Source organism: Triticum urartu, chromosome 1A (assembly GCF_056163025.1).
Source record: "Triticum urartu cultivar PI428250 chromosome 1A, HENAU_Tu73, whole genome shotgun sequence".
In the NCBI taxonomy this organism is placed as follows: Eukaryota; Viridiplantae; Streptophyta; class Magnoliopsida; order Poales; family Poaceae; genus Triticum; species Triticum urartu.
The window spans coordinates 546,963,918-546,984,297 of record NC_141873.1 but is presented as its reverse complement, the minus strand read 5'-3'; the positions used below and the strand labels follow the sequence as shown (position 1 = coordinate 546,984,297).

The window sequence follows — 20,380 nt, the reverse complement described above, 5'->3', positions numbered from 1 at the left end:
ATAGTTGCTATCCTCGATCATGATAATTGATGGTATATTTTGTGGCATAGAGATTGAGTAGTGAATGGGCTATATGTTTTTCCTTTTAAAGTCGTTGTTGTTTTGTAGAGGAACCCTATTTTCTCAATGTACGAGATATATAGACATATATGAAAATGATCATGTACAATTTTCTTCATCATAATAGCTTGAGTTTGTTACAAAGTATAGACTCTCAAAATTGGTATGAAGCCATGCCATTATATTGTACTACTTTCTTCATGTTACATGCTTACATGTCTAAAGGGATTTGTTAAAACATACCATGTACCATTTTATTTTTAGGTGGTACAATCTGTTTTTTTGGCTGCAGAGAAATGTTTTAATATACTATAACTTTGAGAGTTACATATCTCTAGCTTGTGCGTAGGATGACCAAATACTGCAGAGGAACTTTTTAATCGATGATGGGAATTCATTTTAATTTATGATCCTTGAAAATATATGAGAATATCTTTAGCACGTCATAGGAAAAACAATTTGAAAGAAAGTTGTGGTGAAATTGGCTATCATAATGTGAACTTGCTTATTTTAATCCTAATGGCATATGTGAATTAAATGTTTTGTGTCATTTGTTAATGCTTGCCTTGAGGAAGTTATGTAAATTGGTGCTTACGTATCTCAATGTGGCTGAAAAAAAACTATTTGTAAGATCAAGTGGATTGTAGTGTCTTTCGATATCAACATATCATGATTGAGTAGTGAATGGGATAAATGACGACCTACCGCGACTTTGTTGGCCACACCCATCCCCGCCTCCCAATCACTCCAAAGGAACACGGCCCTGCCGCCCTCTCCTTCCACTGGATCTCAGCCACAATGACCGGCCGCCGCAGGACACTGGCCTATCCCACGCCGCTGCCAGCCGTCTGGACGCTGCGCTGGAGTCTCTCGTGGTCGCTGGGAGCTGGGGTGCATTCCTCCACAACGCCGTGATCCAGGGCTTCGTCGACGCGGGCCTCCCGGCCGGGGGGCACTCTGGCCGCCTACCGCGGCATGCTGGACACTGAGAGGGTGTTTGACGGAGCGCCGGCCAGGGACATCGTCACATACAACTCCATGGTGGACGAGTACATGCCCAGAGGTCTCTTGGGGCGATGGCTCTATACTACTTTAGGGTGATGCACGAGTTGCAGCATGCCGGAGTTGGGATTATTCGCCGCCCTTGACGCTTGCTTCCTGGAATAGGCGTTGATGCAAGGGCATTGGCTGGAGCGAGACGTCAAGGTCGGCACCTCTCTTCTTGACATGTACTACAAGTGTGTGTCGTTGCTTCTAATGAAGGTGGCGAAGATGATTGAGGAGGTGGAGGGGACGCTCGGCATGCCGCCGGAGTATATCTCCAACGCACTCCTTGAGCTGGATCATGACCTACACGGAGACATCCATCCCAAGCTCAAGATGCTCATGAGTTACATCGACAACCTCCCACCAGTGTGAACCGTGAAGATCCCATTCCCTATTTCATCCAATCCAATCTTTATGGTAGTTCTAACATTTGTGTTCTAGGATTTTTTGATGAAACAACATGGTACCGAAAGCGATGTGTTATTTTGATGAGTTGGTCGGGGTTCTCGTTTGTCAAGCTTTGGTAACAGGCATAGTGTGATGTACTAAACAATTTATAGCAGGGATAGTCACTCCAGATTATTCCGATTTGTTCATCGTCGAACTTATCCTCTCAAACTACATCAATAGAAGTTTATCTCTGTTTTCCCTCTACCACAGAACATCTTTTTTCTAGATATTTTTGTCTCTTTGTCTTGACTTAGGATCCTTATGATGCATTCAAAGAGAGTCTATCAGTGAGATAATATTTAGCCACAAAACAACTTCCTCCTGCATGGACTTAGAAGCCAGGAAACTCAGAGTTCTGACCAATCGTATGATGCATTCAAGCCAGGAAACTTTTTCGCCTGCTTCTTTTTTGAGTTTTGAGTTATCCTTTATTTCCATGCTTATGTCATCTCTTTGATATTTGTCTCTTTCTAAAATGAGAAACAAGGGCTTTATGTCATTTTCCTTTTCCATTAATGGATTTCACACAACTCTTTGTTGTTCCTTTTCAGAGAGTGTTTTCCTCGGATGATATTATCTGACCCATGTTTTCTTTGTCAATGACAAATTGGTAAGAATTTTACATTTCAATGTCTTTTTTTTGTACATCATGGTTACAATTTGCGGTTAAACAACAATTAATTATTTTTTATTCAACTAAAAGTAACACTATTTTATTGTGACATGAATGCGTATAGTTCAACTAAATTTGTCCCAGTACTTGAAATAGCTGATGTTCAAGTTGTCAGGTAGTATTGATTTTCAGGATTTATACATCAAAGGTTTTAAAACATTACTACATTCCATAGCAAGTATAATGTTATGCATAGAAAGAATAATGAAACTAATTAGATGAGTTCCCGTGTCACTAATTTGTGATCAGATTTCATTGTTCAGGTTCTGGTTTCATTTGTTGAGTTATTTTAATTTCTTTTCATGCGAGCAATGAAAACACTTTATGACTGGTACTACGTAAAAACTTTAATACGTTGGTTGTGGAATCATGGTGGTGATTTGGATTTCTTCACTAAATTCTGATAGACTTCCATTTTGGGGGATATCTGTTTTGACTCCATGTGCTATATTTTGTTACCGAATGGAAAATACAATGTCTTACTCTTGATATAAATAGACATGAGACTTATTGAGAATTTTATCTGCAGCGTGTGTTCTCATACTTTTCACATGAAATCTTGAAGTAAAGTAGAACCAATGCTATGCGGATGGCAGCGGTGGCTCGGAGAAGAGAATAAGCGGGGGTGCGAGGAGTGATGTGGACTGCGGAACGGAAGGAAGAGGAGGGAAGTTGCGCCCATGAACTATGCCCATAGCTTGATGTCAAACTTCATTGCAACTCTTGTTAGATCCTAGAGAATTAGTATGGGGCCCCTTCAGGAATTTACAATTACCCCATTAATGAGTTTTAGTTAATCAATATTCCAGGTTTCATTGTGCCTCGGTTTCCTCTTGGGACGTTGGCCCCGAGGTGCGAACTCTGTCACCCATGTCGATATAAGGAGCCCGTGACTTAGATCTTTTCCGAGTTATCTCTCACATGACCCGATGAAGTAAACGAGAAGGTGGTGCATGTTGTGCGCGGAAAGGCAATGAATAGGAAGGACAATTGTGCCGGCAACAACAACAAACGAGTAGGGTGGGTGGGATGGGCAGGTCAAATCTAAGAGTCAGTGGTGTTAGTCCTCCGGTGGCTGCCGCACTCAGAGTAGGAAAGTGCTATGGTGGGTAGCAGGCCGCGCGCTGTGGTGATCGCCCTCGGTGTGACGGTGTGCACTCCTTGGCATCGAGAATCGACCTGGGATGGCCTTGTTATGGAGATCGATGGCGCAACAGCGCGACTGTGCTTGACACGACTCGGCTGTGGTAGAAGATCAAGCCCAACGACTATGGCATTTTCCCACCTCCTCGCCAAGCCACACAACTATTCCCGAGGTCATCCAACCCACATACAAACAGGCCAGCTGTGGATGGAACTAATAGAGAACTGTGCGCCCTTCTTCACGCCCCGTTCGGATCAGGCTGCCGAGGATGCCAAACCCATGGGTGCGCTAGCACTGTGCCGAGGCGTGGACGCAAGAGGTTGTCGGGGAGAGGAGGCGGGCCACGCCGTGGCGAGGAGAGGAGGGACGAGCGAAACCATGGAGGGGAGGGAGGCAATGTGGAGAGGAGGCATGTGATTCACCATGGTGTGGAGGGGAGGGGTAAGGGATGCCGTGGAGGGGAGGTAGTGGGGAGATGAAGGGTGTGATTCACCATGGCATGGAGGGAAGGTGCCGAGGAGAGAGATGGTGGCGGCGACGCGTGGTGGGGAGATGACATGTGTCGACACATAGTGGCTGACTGGCTGTGCAGGGAGAGCGGGAGGCGGTTGTGCATTGAGTGAGTGAGAGAAGTGGCTGCTTTTTTATTCTCCAAGAAAAGAAGAAAGGAGCATATGCTATGCAGTGACATAAATGTGTCATAGCCTAACAAGTCATCTTTAGAGAAAATACCATCTAAATTATCTATATGTACCTACAATTTATAAAAACTAGATGATGCCCCGCGCGTTGCAGCGGGCCTAGTAGTGCAAATACTATGTATGAACAATATAGCATCATGACAAAGAGAGTATGTCTTAGCCTTTCCTTCAAGATTTGCATTCCTGGTCCCTTTTTGATCAAGTTGATAGTTATTGTACGATGAAAGGTACATAGAGCAAAACTTGGGATGATATGTGGCAATAGGAATCACATAAGGGGGTGGTTTGGTTGGTATTCTACTTGCCATCCTGGTGTCTCCTATTCTAAACTACTTGAACTACTAATGTAGGGGGCATATGTTCATGTCAATGTCTACCCAAATCACATTCAAATATATCTGAAAGTCACACCAAATTCTGATATAAATAGAGAGGGAGGACGAAGGCAAAAATTGGGATAAACGATGAAACAAATGTTGTGGCCATAGCATATCGATCAACAAAGACAACTCTTTTGGCCCCATCTAGTAATGTTCTTCAATACAGAAGTGATGCCACATTTATCAGAGAACAGCCCATATGTGCGAAACTTTGTGATATTAATATAAGAAAGGTCAAATCAGCTGATGAAAGATTTCACTGTATCTTATTCTTTTAGCTCATGCAAACCTGACAGAAATGAGCAGCTTGAAGCCTTAATCACAGAACAATCTCTATGTAAGCTGAAACAACCCGACAAATGCTTCCATCTCCATAATATTCATTTACCTCAATCATCCAATAAAAGATCACTCACCGCATTTTTAGTCAACTAACTGATGTCTAGAATAAATGTGAAGCATGGAGTAAAAATAAAATGGTGTTGAGAAAGAAAGAGATCAATTGTACCTAGGCTCAAATCAGCTCACAAAAGACTTCTCTCCACATTATTCTTCAGTTATCCCAAGACTGGATTTAAATAGCGGCTGCAAAGGAACTCCTAGTAGCTCAATAAAAATCCAATTAACTAAGTCTCCTTAGAGTGATAGAATTTGCATTTCCTTAATCTGATATTAACCATTTCTGCCAGCTTAAAATTTCTGAAAAGCACAAACTGTACTAAAATTCTCGGAACAAAAACTATACCAAAATTCTTACCAGATACAATTTGCGTTTTCATAAACAGAGATTAATCAACACCATTACATGCAATAAATCTCGAGATACAAAATATCCGCACAAATGATGAGCCCAAAGCAAAAGCAAATCCAAGTCTTCATCTCTGCATTAAAATATTAGGGGTCAATATGAGTGACATAAGCATCCATGATTTAATAGACATGGATGTAGTGGCGAACATGAATAAGCAGATTGAATTCATGATGGATACACACCAAATTCTAGCACTTGTGTCAGCAATTGTTTCTGCTAAATGTGAAAGAAGAAGAATAAATATCTGCTCTCAAACACAACGGGTGCAGAATTAGCCCTAGAAGACAATGTGTTGAGTCATAAGAATCTGAGAAGAAACCTGTAAAAACATGATGAGTTTTCGGGACTTAACAATTCTATGTGAACAGGGTACGACCACATGTTGGAAATAGAACATGAAACTACTCCAAAGAAGTGGGAGGGGAAGTGCTAGATACTGCTGCCTACATCATATACACCATCAAAAGCGGCAGTATGAAAATTAATGAAAAAAACATACTTTGTCTAACAATATACCTGGAAGTAAATAGAAATACGGACGGTGCAGAAATATCACATATGCTCTGATTCTGCAAAAAAAACAATGGACAGCATTAGAAATACCATTTTTTTACTAAACTAACATATATGTGTATGTAAGTGAGAGATATATAGAGAAAGATACAGAGTTGCACGTCATAAATGGTAAGCTTCATCTGTTTATTTCTTCAAGAACACTAAAGAAAACAAATGAAGAGAATTTTTTTCACCATCTAGTGCTTCGGATTAAAACTAACCGGATTGGAAACATGATCACAAATCTGTCGTATCTTGAAAAATGCTTGCCAGCATTGCTGGAGACCAGACTTGCTGCCCCGGAGGAAGTGGCTGGAGACGGAATAGAGCTTTCTTCTAAAAAAAAAGTTAGCCTGCCACACACGAATCAGAGCTTGCAACCCAGGCTAACTGAACAAAATCACTCTTATCTGGAGAGAAATAGAGGAAGGAGAGCCCCCACCTTTGGTGCAGGTTTGTGGAGGGAGGACACTGACAGTGGCGCGTGCGGCTCATCGGGAGCTCTGGTCGACACCGGGGCGCAGGGCATTGGTCCGCGGATTACAGAATGCCCACGGGATTGGCCTCCCCCTGCACATCAGCTAAAGTGGTCGATGAACGAACGGACACGTGGTCAAAGAGGGTCGCCGGAGCGGCATCACACGCAGGGGGTCACCGGGTGGCTCACCGAGGTCACATGTGGCGGCACCGATGGGGACGCCGGGTAGCGAGGTCGGGCGACGTCGCCGGGATCGTGGGCGGCTCACCGGGGTCAAACTGTATGTCGTGCTTGGATCACCAGGGGTCGCTTGGCACTTCGGCAGCGTCGCTACGCCTCACTGGGTCACTCCATGAGGGTTCGAGTACTGGATGCACATGACCTGTTTGTGTGCATATTAGATTGACTCTTCAGTTTTTTTATCATAAAAAAGGACGATTAGATCGACTCTTCAGTTACAGAAGGTGGAAAGGCAAAGGAATGGACGATTAGAAATTAGGCGTGGGAACAAATACAAATGGGTCGGTTCACACATCTGGAAGAGGTGACGTGGTTGCATGTGCATGTGGGGGTGATGTCAACCAATCAGAAGCTTGCTGATGTGTATAGCTTGCATGTGTAGAGAAATAGGTTAGTGGGGATCATCTATTTAGTTATTATAGATTATAGATTATAGATGGGATTCACATTGTACCATGCAAATGAAGCTAAAGACAACATTTTTCACATTGAATGGAAATATCTTAAACACATCAAGCAGATCCAAGTTTGTGACTGATATTTAGTCAGATCATTGCCCTCTACGTACACAACTTTCTATTATTTTTTATCAACTTACAACACAAATGAAGTTGATTAAAATACTTTTCGATTGTTACACGCTAACATTTCTATAGATGCAAAATTTGACATGCATTATGTTTATATATGCAACTGCAGAAAAAAAAACATCTCATGGCCCGTGGTAACGCACGGGCATTCTACTAGTCTACATATAGTTGCCGCGTCGCTTGAACCAGAACTCCAACAACATCATGTACAATGTTTTTTCATAGCATCGATTTTCTGTAGGGTTAGCTATATACTTCCTCCATTTTTATTTACTTTCATATTAGCTTTGGTCAATGTCAAACTTTGTAGACTTTGATTAAGTTTATAGACAAAAATATTAACATAAACAATAAAAAATCAATATCATTAGATTGATTATTGAATCATGAATGTACTTTCACATCATGTAGATTTTTTATTGGAAATGTTCATATTTTTTTAGATACTTTGTCAAACTTTATAAAGTTTCCCTTCAGTCAAATCTAATATGCAGAGTAAATAAAAATGGAGGGAGTAGTTTGTTTGTACTATAAAAGTAGGATTAGTTTGTTTGTTTGTTCTTGCACTATTTTTTTGTTTCACTTTTATTTAATTTTATGTTTTCTCTTTTTTAATATACACAAGTTCCTTTTTAAAAATTTATTTTTTTTCTAAAACATACATGTTTTGAAAAATTAATTTAACTTAGTTTTTTTGGAAATATTAATCATACATTATTATTATTTTGTGGACAGTAAAAACTTGTTCGTGCAGTTTAAAAAATTGTACATTCAAAAGAATTTGTGACATTAAAAATTGTTCGAACATTTAAAAATATATTTATGAGATTTTTAAAAATGTTCCTAAAAATGTAAACATTTGTTCATGTGAGGTGTAAAATATGTTGGTGCCATTCTAAAAAGTGGTATGCAACTGAATTTTTTTTGAAGGGGCAGGATCCTCCTCCTATATTGCTCCGCTGCGAGTAGTCATGACAGAGGTATGGTATAGATAGAGATTCAATAGATATTTGGATGCTAATTAGCATTGCTATGGATTAGGTGGATGAAGATGGTGCTCGGTTTTCTCGTCAGCTTGAGCCTTTTGCCCGATTGCAGTACTTGCCATAAGCCCGATTGCAGTACTTGCCACGCCATGATGCAATCTGTGTGAACCGCGTGACAGACCATACCTTTTACGATCTGGGATCCTTGATCTTTGTTTTCCGAAAGGGAGGCAAAATATTTACCTCATCAATTAATTAAGTAGAAGAGAATTGTTTAGTTAATTAACGGAAAATCAGGCAAAAATCAATACAAACCCACATGTGGACTACTCATAGAACATGCAACCCCATAACCACACCATCAACCCGACAACCAAACCCAACATGCAACGACCATCAACTCTAACACTGCTACATCGCAAAGAAGACCCCAACGAGAGTACCTCGCTGAAGACCATGGTAATCACCAGAATCCACTGAGTCATCAAGCTGCTGCGGACGCCTTTCCTGTGGTGCCACTCTTCTTTGCTTTGCTCCTGAGAGCCTCCTCCACAATCGTCTTGCCAGATCCAGGACTAGCCCTCTCCAAACGTTTGACCAAACTATGAATCTCAATCTGAAAGAGAATCTCATCAACCTTGGCGCGCACAGACGCCTCTTGCCACGGCCACATGCGAGTCGGTGACCGCAACGTTGGAACCTCCACGGTACACAGAGGCGAGCGGCTGGCTGGGTGCCGAAGGATTGGGCGCCAACATACTGACCGCCTCAATATCATCAGCCACAGGTACCACCAAAACAATGGGCTCAGGCGCCATCGACACAATGGACTCGGGCGCCTCCAGTTGCTCACATGAGAAAGGTGAATCATGTCCCTCACACGAGGTCGCTGGCGCGTCGACCTCCATATGCTCCACAGACAGAGGTGAAGCAGGTCTCACACATAGCTGCTGAAGCTCGGGCATGATCTACAGCACAGGGGTGACGACCCCGACGATGGCCTCGCCCTCAACAGTAGCCGACACAAGGGGCAAGGCAGACACTGGCGAAGAACTGGCCCCAGTATGAGGGGCGAAACAACCGAAAAGCTCCGTCCCCTTGTCTCCCACGGAACCAATACTAGGAACAACAAGAAGGCGTGGCATCGGAGCAGTCGGCAATATAGCCGACACGAGGGAGAGCTTGGTCAGAGCAGCCTCTGCCCGCTCGAGAAAGCTCCCAACACGTGCCATCAAGCCTTGCATCATCTTGGACTAATCTGCCAGAGTGGATTGTAACTCCACATTAGGCGGGGTAGCCGAGCCAGCAGTACCAGAGACAACGGACGCCCAAGACCCACAACGAAGCGCCTCGGAGGGAAGCGCGGACTTCATCGGACCTTCACAGGAAGCTGGAGCTTGATGATGCTCGATGCCGAGGCGCGGCATGACAAGGCATGCCAACGAGCTGAGTGGACGCTAGGGGTTGCGGCACTCGCGTGCAAGGTGACCATTCTGCAAACATCGGAAGCACCGAAGGGGATCTCGGCAAACAGCTGCACGGTGCCTAGGAGCAAGGCATTTGCAGCATCTGCCATAAAGCCAAGCAGGGATGGGGCGAGCAGCCAATGTCAGAGCCGGTGATGCCGGATGCCGCGGACCTCGTCATGGCAGCACCTCTTGACAACCCCCTCTTGTGTCCGGCCCGTGCCCCGGATCCTTATCTTTGATTTTGTCAGATCCCACCAATTTGATTGGCGAAGGATAAATTTTCAGAATTTGTAATTTAATACACTTCCCTACTGGAGCTCGAACAGGAAACGGAGTCGCCTCCATCTCCGGCGAAAACATTGACCTAAATAGCCGAAACTAACCCTCAAAAAAAGATATAGCCGAAACTTCCCAGGCGAGATCGATGGGCTTGTTGGACTCTTCTTCTCGTCGGCACCTCCCACCACCACCAGGGCCTTCTTGCCCTCCGTCGACGGCAATCCATGAAGACGACTGCACGGCACTCTCTCCTCCTCCTGCAAGTATGTCTCCCAACTCTCCAGCCCATCTCGGTTCTTATCCACCTCTGCGTATCCTGGCTGACTGTTTTGAACTTTCAGGTTTTCTCGCACCACTTTTTTTATAGCTTTCTTTGTTCAAGTGGCCAGGATTCTTGAGAATTCCTAGCTCTCTGTTGCAAAATTTGAGTTGCGTGAGGAAATTAAAGATGATACTACATGCATATTTACAAGCTATGCTGACTTGCAGATAGTGGAACAGAGGCTTCGACGGCTGGTGCATCCTGCCAACAACAAGGCGATCTCCCAGAGGTACGTACTATATGTCCTTGCTGGCTCTAGAAATGTCCATCATGGGATCCCCAGGAAAACAACTTAGCCCGGGACTTTGCATTTTGCTAACAATTTCTCATTGTGTTGCCGCGTAAAATGTAACAATGCTTGTCTCCACAAGAATCATTGGTTCAGTTCATCGTAAATCGGCAAGAATGGTTATGCATGCATGTAGTCTCTCGTTCCCATATTAGAGTGAGTACTTATTATTAGCTCTCTGCTCTATTGGTTTGGTGTACTGTTCTCATCCATTGCAGGCCTTGATGCAAAGTACTCCCTCCGTTCCTAAATATTTGTCTTTTTAAAAAAAATTAAATGGACTACCACATATGGATGTATATAGACATATTTTAGAGTGTAGATTCATTCATTTTGCTTTGTATGTAGTCACTTGTTGAAATTTCTAGAAAGACAAATATTTTCTCTGTAAACTAATATAAGAGTGTTTAGATCTACTTTAGTATTCTAAACGTTTTTATATTAGTTTACTGAGGGAGTATTTAGGGACGGCCGGAGGGAGTACATGCATAATTAGCAAGCTATATGAATATGATTTGTTGTGTACATTACAGTCAACTACTAGCTGCAATCTAGCTATTGAGCTTGTCAACCTCGATTCTGCAGGATATTATACATTGTATACACTCCCTCTTGACAGTACAAGACGCTGCTCGTGCTGCCTGCGTGTGTCGTGGATTTCTACGTTCCTGGAGATGCTATTCCAACCTTGTACTCAACCAGCATACACTTGGATTGGCTGATAAGACATTGAAAGAACAAGAAGCCTCTATCATCAAAAAAGTAGACCGGATTCTTGAAAACCATCACAAGAATGGGATTAAGGTGGAGACACTTAAACTTACACTTACACTTCCCACTTATGGCTACATCAAAGCCTCCGTCCTCGACAGATGGCTCCAGATCACCGTCAAGTCTGGGATCAAAGAACTTGACTTGTCAATACCTATACTGAAGGAAGAATACAGCTTCCCGTGTGCCCTCTTGTCTGATGAGGCAGCTGCAAGTTCAATCCAATCTCTCCGCCTCTCTGGTTGCGCTTTTCATCCCACCTCATCGATTGGCATCTTGAGAAGATTGACATGTTTACAATTGTCTCTTATCTACGTTACAGAGAAAGGATTAGGGCTCTTGCTCTCAAAATCTTTCGTCCTAGAGAAGTTGGACATCTCCTATTGTTGGGGGTTAACTTGCTTGCGAATAGCTTGGACGTTGCAGCAGCTCAAATACCTTAGTTTTATACAATGCACAGGGCTGCAGTCGGTACAGATCGATGCACCAAATCTCTGCTCCCTTCACTGTGATAGGATTGGGATCCTGACAGAATTCTCTGTGAGAAATTCTGCTCAACTTCAGAATGTAGGTTTGTCAAGAATTCTTCTCTCTGATGCTCGCGCCAAGCTTCCATCCATCATACAGAATGTTGAGAGTCTTACCCTGCACTCACCCCATGGAGAGGTATATGTTTTTGGCTTTAATAACATCTTAATGACCAAACTACATGGACATATTTAAGTATATACTGCACTACTAAATTATGTATACAACACATTTTGATTAACCTTGGGGTTTGTCCTTATTCAGAAAGTCAATATTCCAATTCCAATGTTGCCCTCCAAGTTCCCCCACCTCAAGAACCTGGAAATCATACTCCGTCGAGCAGCAATGCCGTTCCCTCAAAGCCGCGACATCTTCTCTTTCGTTTCTTTTCTTGCTGCTGCTCCTGTCCTCCAATCTTTCATTTTGCAGGCAAGCCACTATCTGTAACACTAGAAGTTATCTATGATGAATAGTGTGGTACACTTTTTTTTAGCGGAACAATGACACACTAATTTATATGCAGATAGAGGAGGGTGCTAGCAGATCTGATCTCGTTTCTGGAGACAACAAGGAGTATTCTAGACGAAAGCTAGAGTACCGGCATGACAGCCTCAGGCACGTGCTGATCACAGGATTCCATCCATCCAAGAGCTTGGTCGAGCTCACGATCCACATCCTTGAGAGCGCGGCTTCCCTCGAACGTCTAACGATAGACACGACCTACTTCTCCAATAGAAGGTTGGGCAGATGCCCCACCCTAACAAAGAATGATCAGTGTCGGGCGATGAGCAAGACAAATGTCGCAGGAGCTCGTAGAGCCGTTGAGGTTGTGGGTAGGTGCATCGTGCGGAGAGTTCCAAAGCATGTTCAGTTCAAGGTCCTAGGGCCCTGTAGTCGCTGCCATAGTGTCGACCAGTAGATACAGCTGGTTACCAACGTGGTTAGTTTCAGATTTTGGGAGAACTACATCTATACTAACATGTATATTGTCATGTTGTTAGTACTAGTTTGCATCGGAATTAAAGCTTTATACAGAGGCGGGAGGTGGAGCGGCTTCGTCTTGCACGGAGCTTCGGTGGAGTTGTCAAGTCATGCCTAGCCGACAGGTGCTACGCTGAGTCATGCCTCGTTGGCAGGTGCTACGCACGATAGATCTTCCTGATTCTTCGCGTCTGGGTGGACGAGCGCAGGGCGGTAACGCCGTTGGGCGCCATGGTGGCGTCGACGGATGTCCGACCTGGCAGGGATGATGCGGATCTCTCTTCTGAAGATGGGTCAGTGGTCCGATAATGATGGCGCCTTCTAAAACGTGTGCATGTGGTGTGTGCGTTTTAGGTAGACCGCACCGGCTGTTGATCCCGATATATTATGTGGATGGATCTGCGACGACACCGGTTTTAGATATAAGGAGTGAGAGCACTCCACATTATCGAGTTGGTAGATGTGAATAGTGGCTTCAGGTGGATTAATGTATATTCTTGCCAGACCTTTGTGGAATAATTAATAAAAATGAATGCATGCATCGATTGATGGAGAGGCCATGGGTTTAACCTCCTGTTCCAAAAAAAGACAGTTAAAACTTCCAACTTTCCTTCTGAGACAGTTAAAACATCCAATTTTCCTCCTGGGTTGGCTTACTGCTGCCTATGACTGTTGTTAGCTGCCTACATTTTGGGAGAATACTTACTTAGTAGCGTAAAAGATTGTGTCAATTAACAAATATTCACCTTTCTCCTATTCCTTCGCACCGAACGGAGAGATTAGGAAAGGGAAGATGATGCGGCCTTGGATCATATAGGCTACGGTGTCGCCGATCCGTCGATGCTATGCCTAAGGAGGGGTCAAGATCATGGACCAGGCAGCATGTATGCAGCAAAACCTGAAGCAGCAGTTTCCCAGCAACGTATGCATGGAACACATACTTCACCTCTAATTGTAGTACTGCTGTAGTAAGAGTCCTGGCTTCCGCGCTTCGATGAAAGATCCATGAAACGCACGGTGGAAAGTCCAAGCAAATAATTGAAGAAAATGCAAGGCAGGATATTGTTGGAATTCTATCGAATATTTTGTACAAGGAAGATTACAGTTGAATTTGAAGTCATACACTATTGGCAGGGTACGGTGCAGTGTCCTAGTATGACTCTTGTATCCTAGTCCTCTTATATAATAATGAGTGGTAGACATGTATTACCGTGAAAAAAATATAATGAGGGGTAACACGCGATGTAACCTATACCAAACATAACAGCACAGACATGCCCAGGAAGCCGGAGGTGAGTGATGTCATGAGGAGAAGCGCTCATAATCAGACCATAGGGATATAGCCATGATGATGAACATCATTTACAAATCTCGATGTCATGCGTGTTGTGGTAGCTTGTTCCTCGGTAGATCGATGACGCGACTTGAATTATTTTAACAAGTGATCATGAGCAAGATTCAAGCATGTTACGAATTCGTTGATTTTGAGGGTGGATTATCGTGGAGCTTGTACGGAGGTGACATGCAAAAGAATTAATCGTCTAAGCCTAGGCTGATCGATGGGAAAATATTCATTGTGCGGAAGCCATGGAGTACTGAAGCTGTTCGACGAGATCGGTAAAGGCATGAGATGGAATTGGCCAAACGTGTTTTTTACCCGAGACGGCGCAAGGGCACGCAGCGGGCAGAGGCCCACCCATGGGGCGCACGCTTTATCCTGAGGGGCCGCCTGCCAGGTCCAAGGCTTAGCTGTTTGAGGCCCATGGGCAAGCCGAGCTGCAGAAGGCCGCCAGCGCGCTGGTGGTTGGCCCACAAATGCGCAACAAAACTTGTTGTGTTGAGGATTCAAACTCGCGCTGTTGCATTCCTGTACGTGTTCGGTTAACCACTAGACCTACCTGGTACCAGTTTTTTTCGAGAAAACTTTCGATCTATTAATCAACTATCAAAGTAGTACAAAGAACACTAAAAGTAAAATTTACATCCAGGTTTGTAGACCACCTAGCGACGACTATAAGCATTGGAGCGAGCCGAAGACGCGCCGCCGTCATCGCCCCTCCCTCATTGGAGCCGGGCAAACATTGTTGTAGTAGAAAGTCGGTAAGTCGTCTTGCTAAGGCACCAAAACAGCAACCGCCGCCGAAGAAGAGAAGCATAGACGAAAAAGATCCAACCTGCAGACACACAGACATAGACGAACGAAGGCCGGATCCAGTCGGATCCACCGAAAACAAACGCCGACCGGATCCCACGAGATCCGCCGGAGTCAGACCTCCACATGCCTTCCGACGATGCTTGAAACATCACCGGGACGGAGGCTAGGCGGGGAGGACCTTATTCCATCTTCAAGAAGCCGTCGTCGCCTCATCTTCTTGAGCATGGCACAAACCCTAACAAAACTCAGAAAAACATCTAAAAACGGAGCCTTCCCATCGGCAAGGGCCGGGATCCACCGTGCCTCCATGATCCAAGGACCATAGAAGATGAGGCGGACCGGCGGCGCCGGCGAGAGGCAATGAAACCCTAGATGGGAGTTCACACGTGGACAGGAGCGAAGGGTTACACGGGCAAACGATCTATTCTGTAGCTACGTGGTACTAGTGACCGATAGTAGCACCAAATTCATAAGAACAATTGTAGCCGCGGTGTAACAAAATTTGGAAATTCATAGATTTCAAAAAAGGCTCACGGTTATTCAAAAACAGTTCACAAATTTGTTTCAAACAAAAAAGGTTCAAGTATTCAAAAAAGTGTTGGAATTATGTGTCCTACAACTATATTCAAATTGCTTGGAATTGTTAATATTCGGAATACCTCATTATGGAATTGTACATGTATTTATACATGGAATTGATTTACATGTTTAGTATGAAATTGTTACTTGTTGGAATGTACTTAAGTAATATATGCTTAAGGAAGCTGGTCGATTATCAGTGGAATACAATATACTATTTATATTGGAAAGACTACCCGGGTACACTGATAATTGGAAGGAGCTAGATCGTATAATTAGATTACAGCCCTAATGTTGATCTACATAATTAGAGGAATTTACACTCTATTATGGCACGTTGCTCACAAGTGGGTGCTCCGGAGATATAACGGATAGAATCCATTAACAGACAAATATGATCGTGGTTGGGAATTTGATCTGGACTCTATCCCGGAAACTAGTGGAAAAACTAGAAATCTTATATATGTATAAGAGGTGGACTCTTTGAAAAAACAGTATAAGAAGGTCCCTACCCCCTAGCCTTAGACATGCGAATTGTGAGCGGCACCACGGATAAGCGCAGAGGAATAGGAGGTAGACCACAAACCCTAAATTTCTAACATTGGCATCCGAGCCGGTCAACAACGTACTCGTCAGACTCGATTCGATCCGTACTCAACTCCGCTGCGTACTCTACGGATTTCCAAACCAAGGTCAGCTTGGGGGTCGATCTGTTCTATTCTTCGTAAAGATGCCTTGCTACAGATCGGGCAATCGAGCGCCGCCGCACGCTCGGTCTTCTCTGCGCGGAGTCCGCTATTAGCCACCGCCCCAAGTCGCCGACTCGATCCGGCCGAGGCCCGATCAGCGGCACCTCTGCGACTAGCTGGCAGTCTGCGCTGGTGCCCGTCGTCGTCGTCGTCCGCTTCATCACCAGACCAGCGTTGCCAAGTCGCCGCTCGGTTCCGCATCTTGTCGCTGTGCCGAAACTCTCTCACACGGATCCGTGCTGGATCCCCTGTGCCGCATAATCTCGTGTTGGGCACTTGGGCTGATTCATGTACGCTGGACGTGATCAAGGGCAGTCCAAGCCGCAAGCACGGGCATCAAGGAATCTGTGTAGGAAAGTGGTAGTCCAAACCAAGCACTCCATCCGATCAATGAAATCCAGAGTTGCACCAAGGCCTCAATTCTTGCACGGGAGACAAGCTATACTAGCTGTTCCTGTTCTATTCATGTACGTGGATTGAGGAAGGAGAATGTTTTCTGCATGTTCAAGACCTTGTGCAAACAACGATGGAATTTACTCCTGGGAAAAAATACTAGTCCTTATGGATAATCCGGAGGACCCTGGATCATGCATGACTGGATGGAATGGCAATTACTCCGGTGAAAAGATAGCATGGAAATCTTGCATATCTAGGAATGATCTTATTTTTTGCTCTTGTTACGGAGGAAGAAAACGATCACTCGAAGAAACGGATTGTTTTTTTTTCGATGGTATGTCCATTGACAATGTTTATACTATTTTCAAAATATCTTTCATTATTTTTTCAAATAGGTGCAACCAGGGCCGGCCCGGGGGGGGGGGGGGGGGGGGGCCTCTCAGCAGGTACGTACGTACGTTAATAGCCCAGAGTTCTCCTGAAAAAAAAAGCTTTATGTTGTAGCAAGGCTTCAGGCCTATTACATGTACAGAAAAATTCTGATCTAGCCCAAGTTGGTTGCTGGGCTATCTAAGACGTGATACACGCACGATCTCTGATCTCTCGGAAAGAAAAAGGCATGCAGCATGGCTGATCGATCAGATTAGATTAGATCAGATCTTTCCCTAAAAAAAGATCAGATCAGATCTCTTGGAAAGAAAAACGCAAGCAGCACGCCGATGGATGAATTTTGCCTCGCGCTGAGCACCCTTGCCATCACCTGATCGTCGTCTGACGTCGCGCCTTCGCTTCGCTTTATCACAATATCACCTACATGCGCAGCAGCAGCCAGGGACAAGTGACAAGAGCAGACGAGTGCTGCATACAATCAATCAGAAAACAGTTTTAAATCCATGTTCTACAGCTCGAAGGTAACCTTTCTGGTAGTCCCTTTCCTAAATTTGTTTCTTGTTAATTGAAGTTGATGCCGAGATTTGTTTTTGATAATCCAATAATTGGATCGGATTAGTCCTTTGAAAACCACATTATTTGTGCTTAATTTTGAGACGACACAACAATCAAATTTGTAATGTTTATGGATTTCATTCCCATCGAACCCAATTTGTTTAGTTTGGATTAATTGTTGTTGATGTATCACAAGGACACTGTTGATGGACAAGTACTTTCAAAGTTCAGTAATCAGTATATATATTTTTAGGAAATTTTAGGAGATTTCTATTTTGCAAGAACTAGTCAATTTTTTAGGCGTAACCATTTTTTGATTACAAGATGAAACAGGTAGATAACTTCCTGTTGAACACCCGGATTTGCTTTTTCTTTATTTGGTAGACTCGATCAATATTTATAGGCTAGAAATTTGTATATGAGTGCTTTGGAGTTCATATTAAAAGGAGAATCCAAGTTGTGCTTGTAAATTTACCTAAATGTACATAGCATTTTGAAATCAAGAGCCAAAGCCATTTTTTGTATGTTTATATTAAAGGGCCCCCGGTTTTACTTTGGCCCCGGACCCCCAAAATGTCAGGACCGGCCCTGGGTGGAACACAGTAGAAACTTTATTTATATCATAAACAATTCCCAAGGAAGCTAGATGATGTCTATTTCGGCACTAATGCTAATTTTGAAATACTTGGAATTGGAAATTATGCCCTCAAACTCTGTTGTGGAGGAAAATTATTGTTGATGGACACACTATTATACTAACCTTGCATGAGATGGAAGTTAAAGAGATGTATATTATGAGCATCACTTATTTGTGGAGGAAGATGGGAACCACTCCATAAAAAAAAGTTTTTTTTCACTTAACGCTGGAATACGATAGCAATTTTGTTGGCATCACTAGTAGAAAACAGGGCTTTGGTCCAGGCCGGGTCAGCCCATTAGTCCCGGTTCAGTCCTGAACTGGGACCAATGTGGGCATTGGTCCCGGTTCGTGAGCCCAGGGGGTCGGCCGGGCCACGTGGGCCATTGGTCCCGGTTCATCTGGACCTTTTGGTCCCGGTTGGTGGGATGAACCGGGACCAATGGGCCTCGCTCCTGGCCCACCACCATTGGTCCCGGTTGGTGGCTTGAACCGGGACCAAAGGCTCCCCTTTAGTCCCGGCTCATGTCACCAACCGGGACCAATGAGGTGCCTATATATACCCCTCGCTCGCGAGCAGAGCACCCCAGTGCTCTGTTTTTCTCTGGCCGGGGGGGAGAGGGCTTGGTGGTGCTCTAGCTCACCTCCTATGCACACAAGGTGTTCGATGGAATGCCCGAGCCACACTACTTAAGCTTTCTCCTCTCCAAGCTCGACCTCCAAGCTCCATTTTCCATAATATTTGTCTAGATTTAGCGGTCCGTCACGCCCCGTCCCCGTCTTCACCGCCGTCGATCACCCGCGCCGAGCTCATCGCCGGCACCACCGTGGTGAGCCTCTTGTTCTTATCTTCTTTCTGAAAGGAAAAATATTCTTACTTGTATGTTTACATAGATACTTGTATTATTTTCTTACTTTTATTATTGCATCTTATATAGTGCGATGGTTTTGGTATCCGCCCCCGTCGGCCCTCGTCCTGTCTATGATTCGGATGTGGTATATATATTATCTTTATAACTATTGGTTCATTTATTGTTTATGAAAATTATGCCGACCAACGTGACATAGATTTTATTTATGTAGGATGTATGTGAATCGGAAATGCCAACCGACCCTATTGTCGAGAGGTTAAATTTAGTTGAAGAAGAAAACAATTTGTTGAAGGAAAAAATAAAAAAATTGAGGAGGAGAAGATGATATTGGAGTTGCATGTTGCGTATGTCGTCGATGATCACAAGATCAAGATGGATGCAATGCGCTTGAAGATTAGAAAGATTAGAAAATATGCCATTCATACCGAGGCTTGGTATCATTATGCCGTTGGATCAATTGTTACCTTGGTTGCGATTATGATCGCATTTGTTTTCGCATTGAAATGTTTTACATAGTTTCAATGTATGGTTTAATTAATTAGATGCTGTGGAGAGCTATATGTTGTTACATGAGAACTATGTGTGCACTTTGGTTTTAATGTGATGATGAACTTCTATTAATTTGGACACTTAATTATATATAATGCACGCAGATGAACCGGCAATGGATGTACGGTGACAGACACACCTGCGAGTACATTGAGGGCGTGCATGAGTTTCTCGATGCGGCTGAGGCAAACAAGCAGAATGGTTTTATGTATTGTCCATGCACTCAATGTGGGAATACGAGGTCTTACTCTAACCGGAAAATCCTTCACTCCCACCTGCTTTACAAGGGTTTCATGCCACACTATAATGTTTGGACAAGGCACGGAGAAATAGGGGTTATGATGGAAGACGGCGAAGAAGAAGAGTACGATGACAACTATGTGCCCCCTGAATACGGTGATGCTGCAACGGGGGGAGCTGGTGAAGATCAAGAGGAACCAGATGATGTGCCCAATGATGCTGCAACGGGTGAAGCTGCTGAAGATCAAGAGGAACCAGACGATGTGCCCGATGATGATGATCTCCGCCGGGTCATTGTCGATGCAAGGACGCAATGCGAAAGTCAAAAGGAGAAGCTGAAGTTCGATCGCATGTTAGAGGATCACATAAAAGGGTTATACCCCAATTGCGAAGATGGCAACACAAAGCTCGGTACCGTACTGGAATTGCTGCAGTGGAAGGCAGAGAATGTTGTGGCTGACAAAGGATTTGATAAGCTACTGAAAATATTGAAGAAGAAGCTTC

At 44.0% G+C, this 20,380-nt stretch overlaps 1 protein-coding gene and 1 pseudogene across 1 annotated transcript; one reads left to right on the top strand and one right to left on the bottom strand.

The window, feature by feature from the left end:
- Positions 1-8,747: 8,747 nt before the first annotated feature.
- Positions 8,748-9,929, bottom strand: LOC147992499 (uncharacterized; annotated as a pseudogene).
- Positions 9,930-10,008: 79 nt separating this feature from the next.
- LOC147992498 (uncharacterized) lies at positions 10,009-12,692 on the top strand. The gene is made up of 5 exons (XM_087539038.1): positions 10,009-10,126; positions 10,353-10,414; positions 11,060-11,911; positions 12,038-12,202; positions 12,297-12,692. The coding sequence occupies exons 1-5, from the start codon at positions 10,009-10,011 to the stop codon at positions 12,690-12,692; spliced, it is 1,593 nt and encodes a 530-aa protein (XP_087395164.1).
- The last annotated feature ends 7,688 nt before the right edge of the window (positions 12,693-20,380 follow it).

Excerpts from the sequence above, each read along its gene's own strand:
- LOC147992498 (XM_087539038.1), top strand. The coding sequence starts at position 10,009 with ATGGGCTTGTTGGACTCTTCTTCTCGTCGGCACCTCCCACCACCACCA. Across the intron at positions 10,127-10,352 it reads ACTCTCTCCTCCTCCTGCAA|ATAGTGGAACAGAGGCTTCG; the intron begins GTATGTCTCCCA and ends GCTGACTTGCAG. Across the intron at positions 10,415-11,059 it reads AACAAGGCGATCTCCCAGAG|GATATTATACATTGTATACA; the intron begins GTACGTACTATA and ends TCGATTCTGCAG.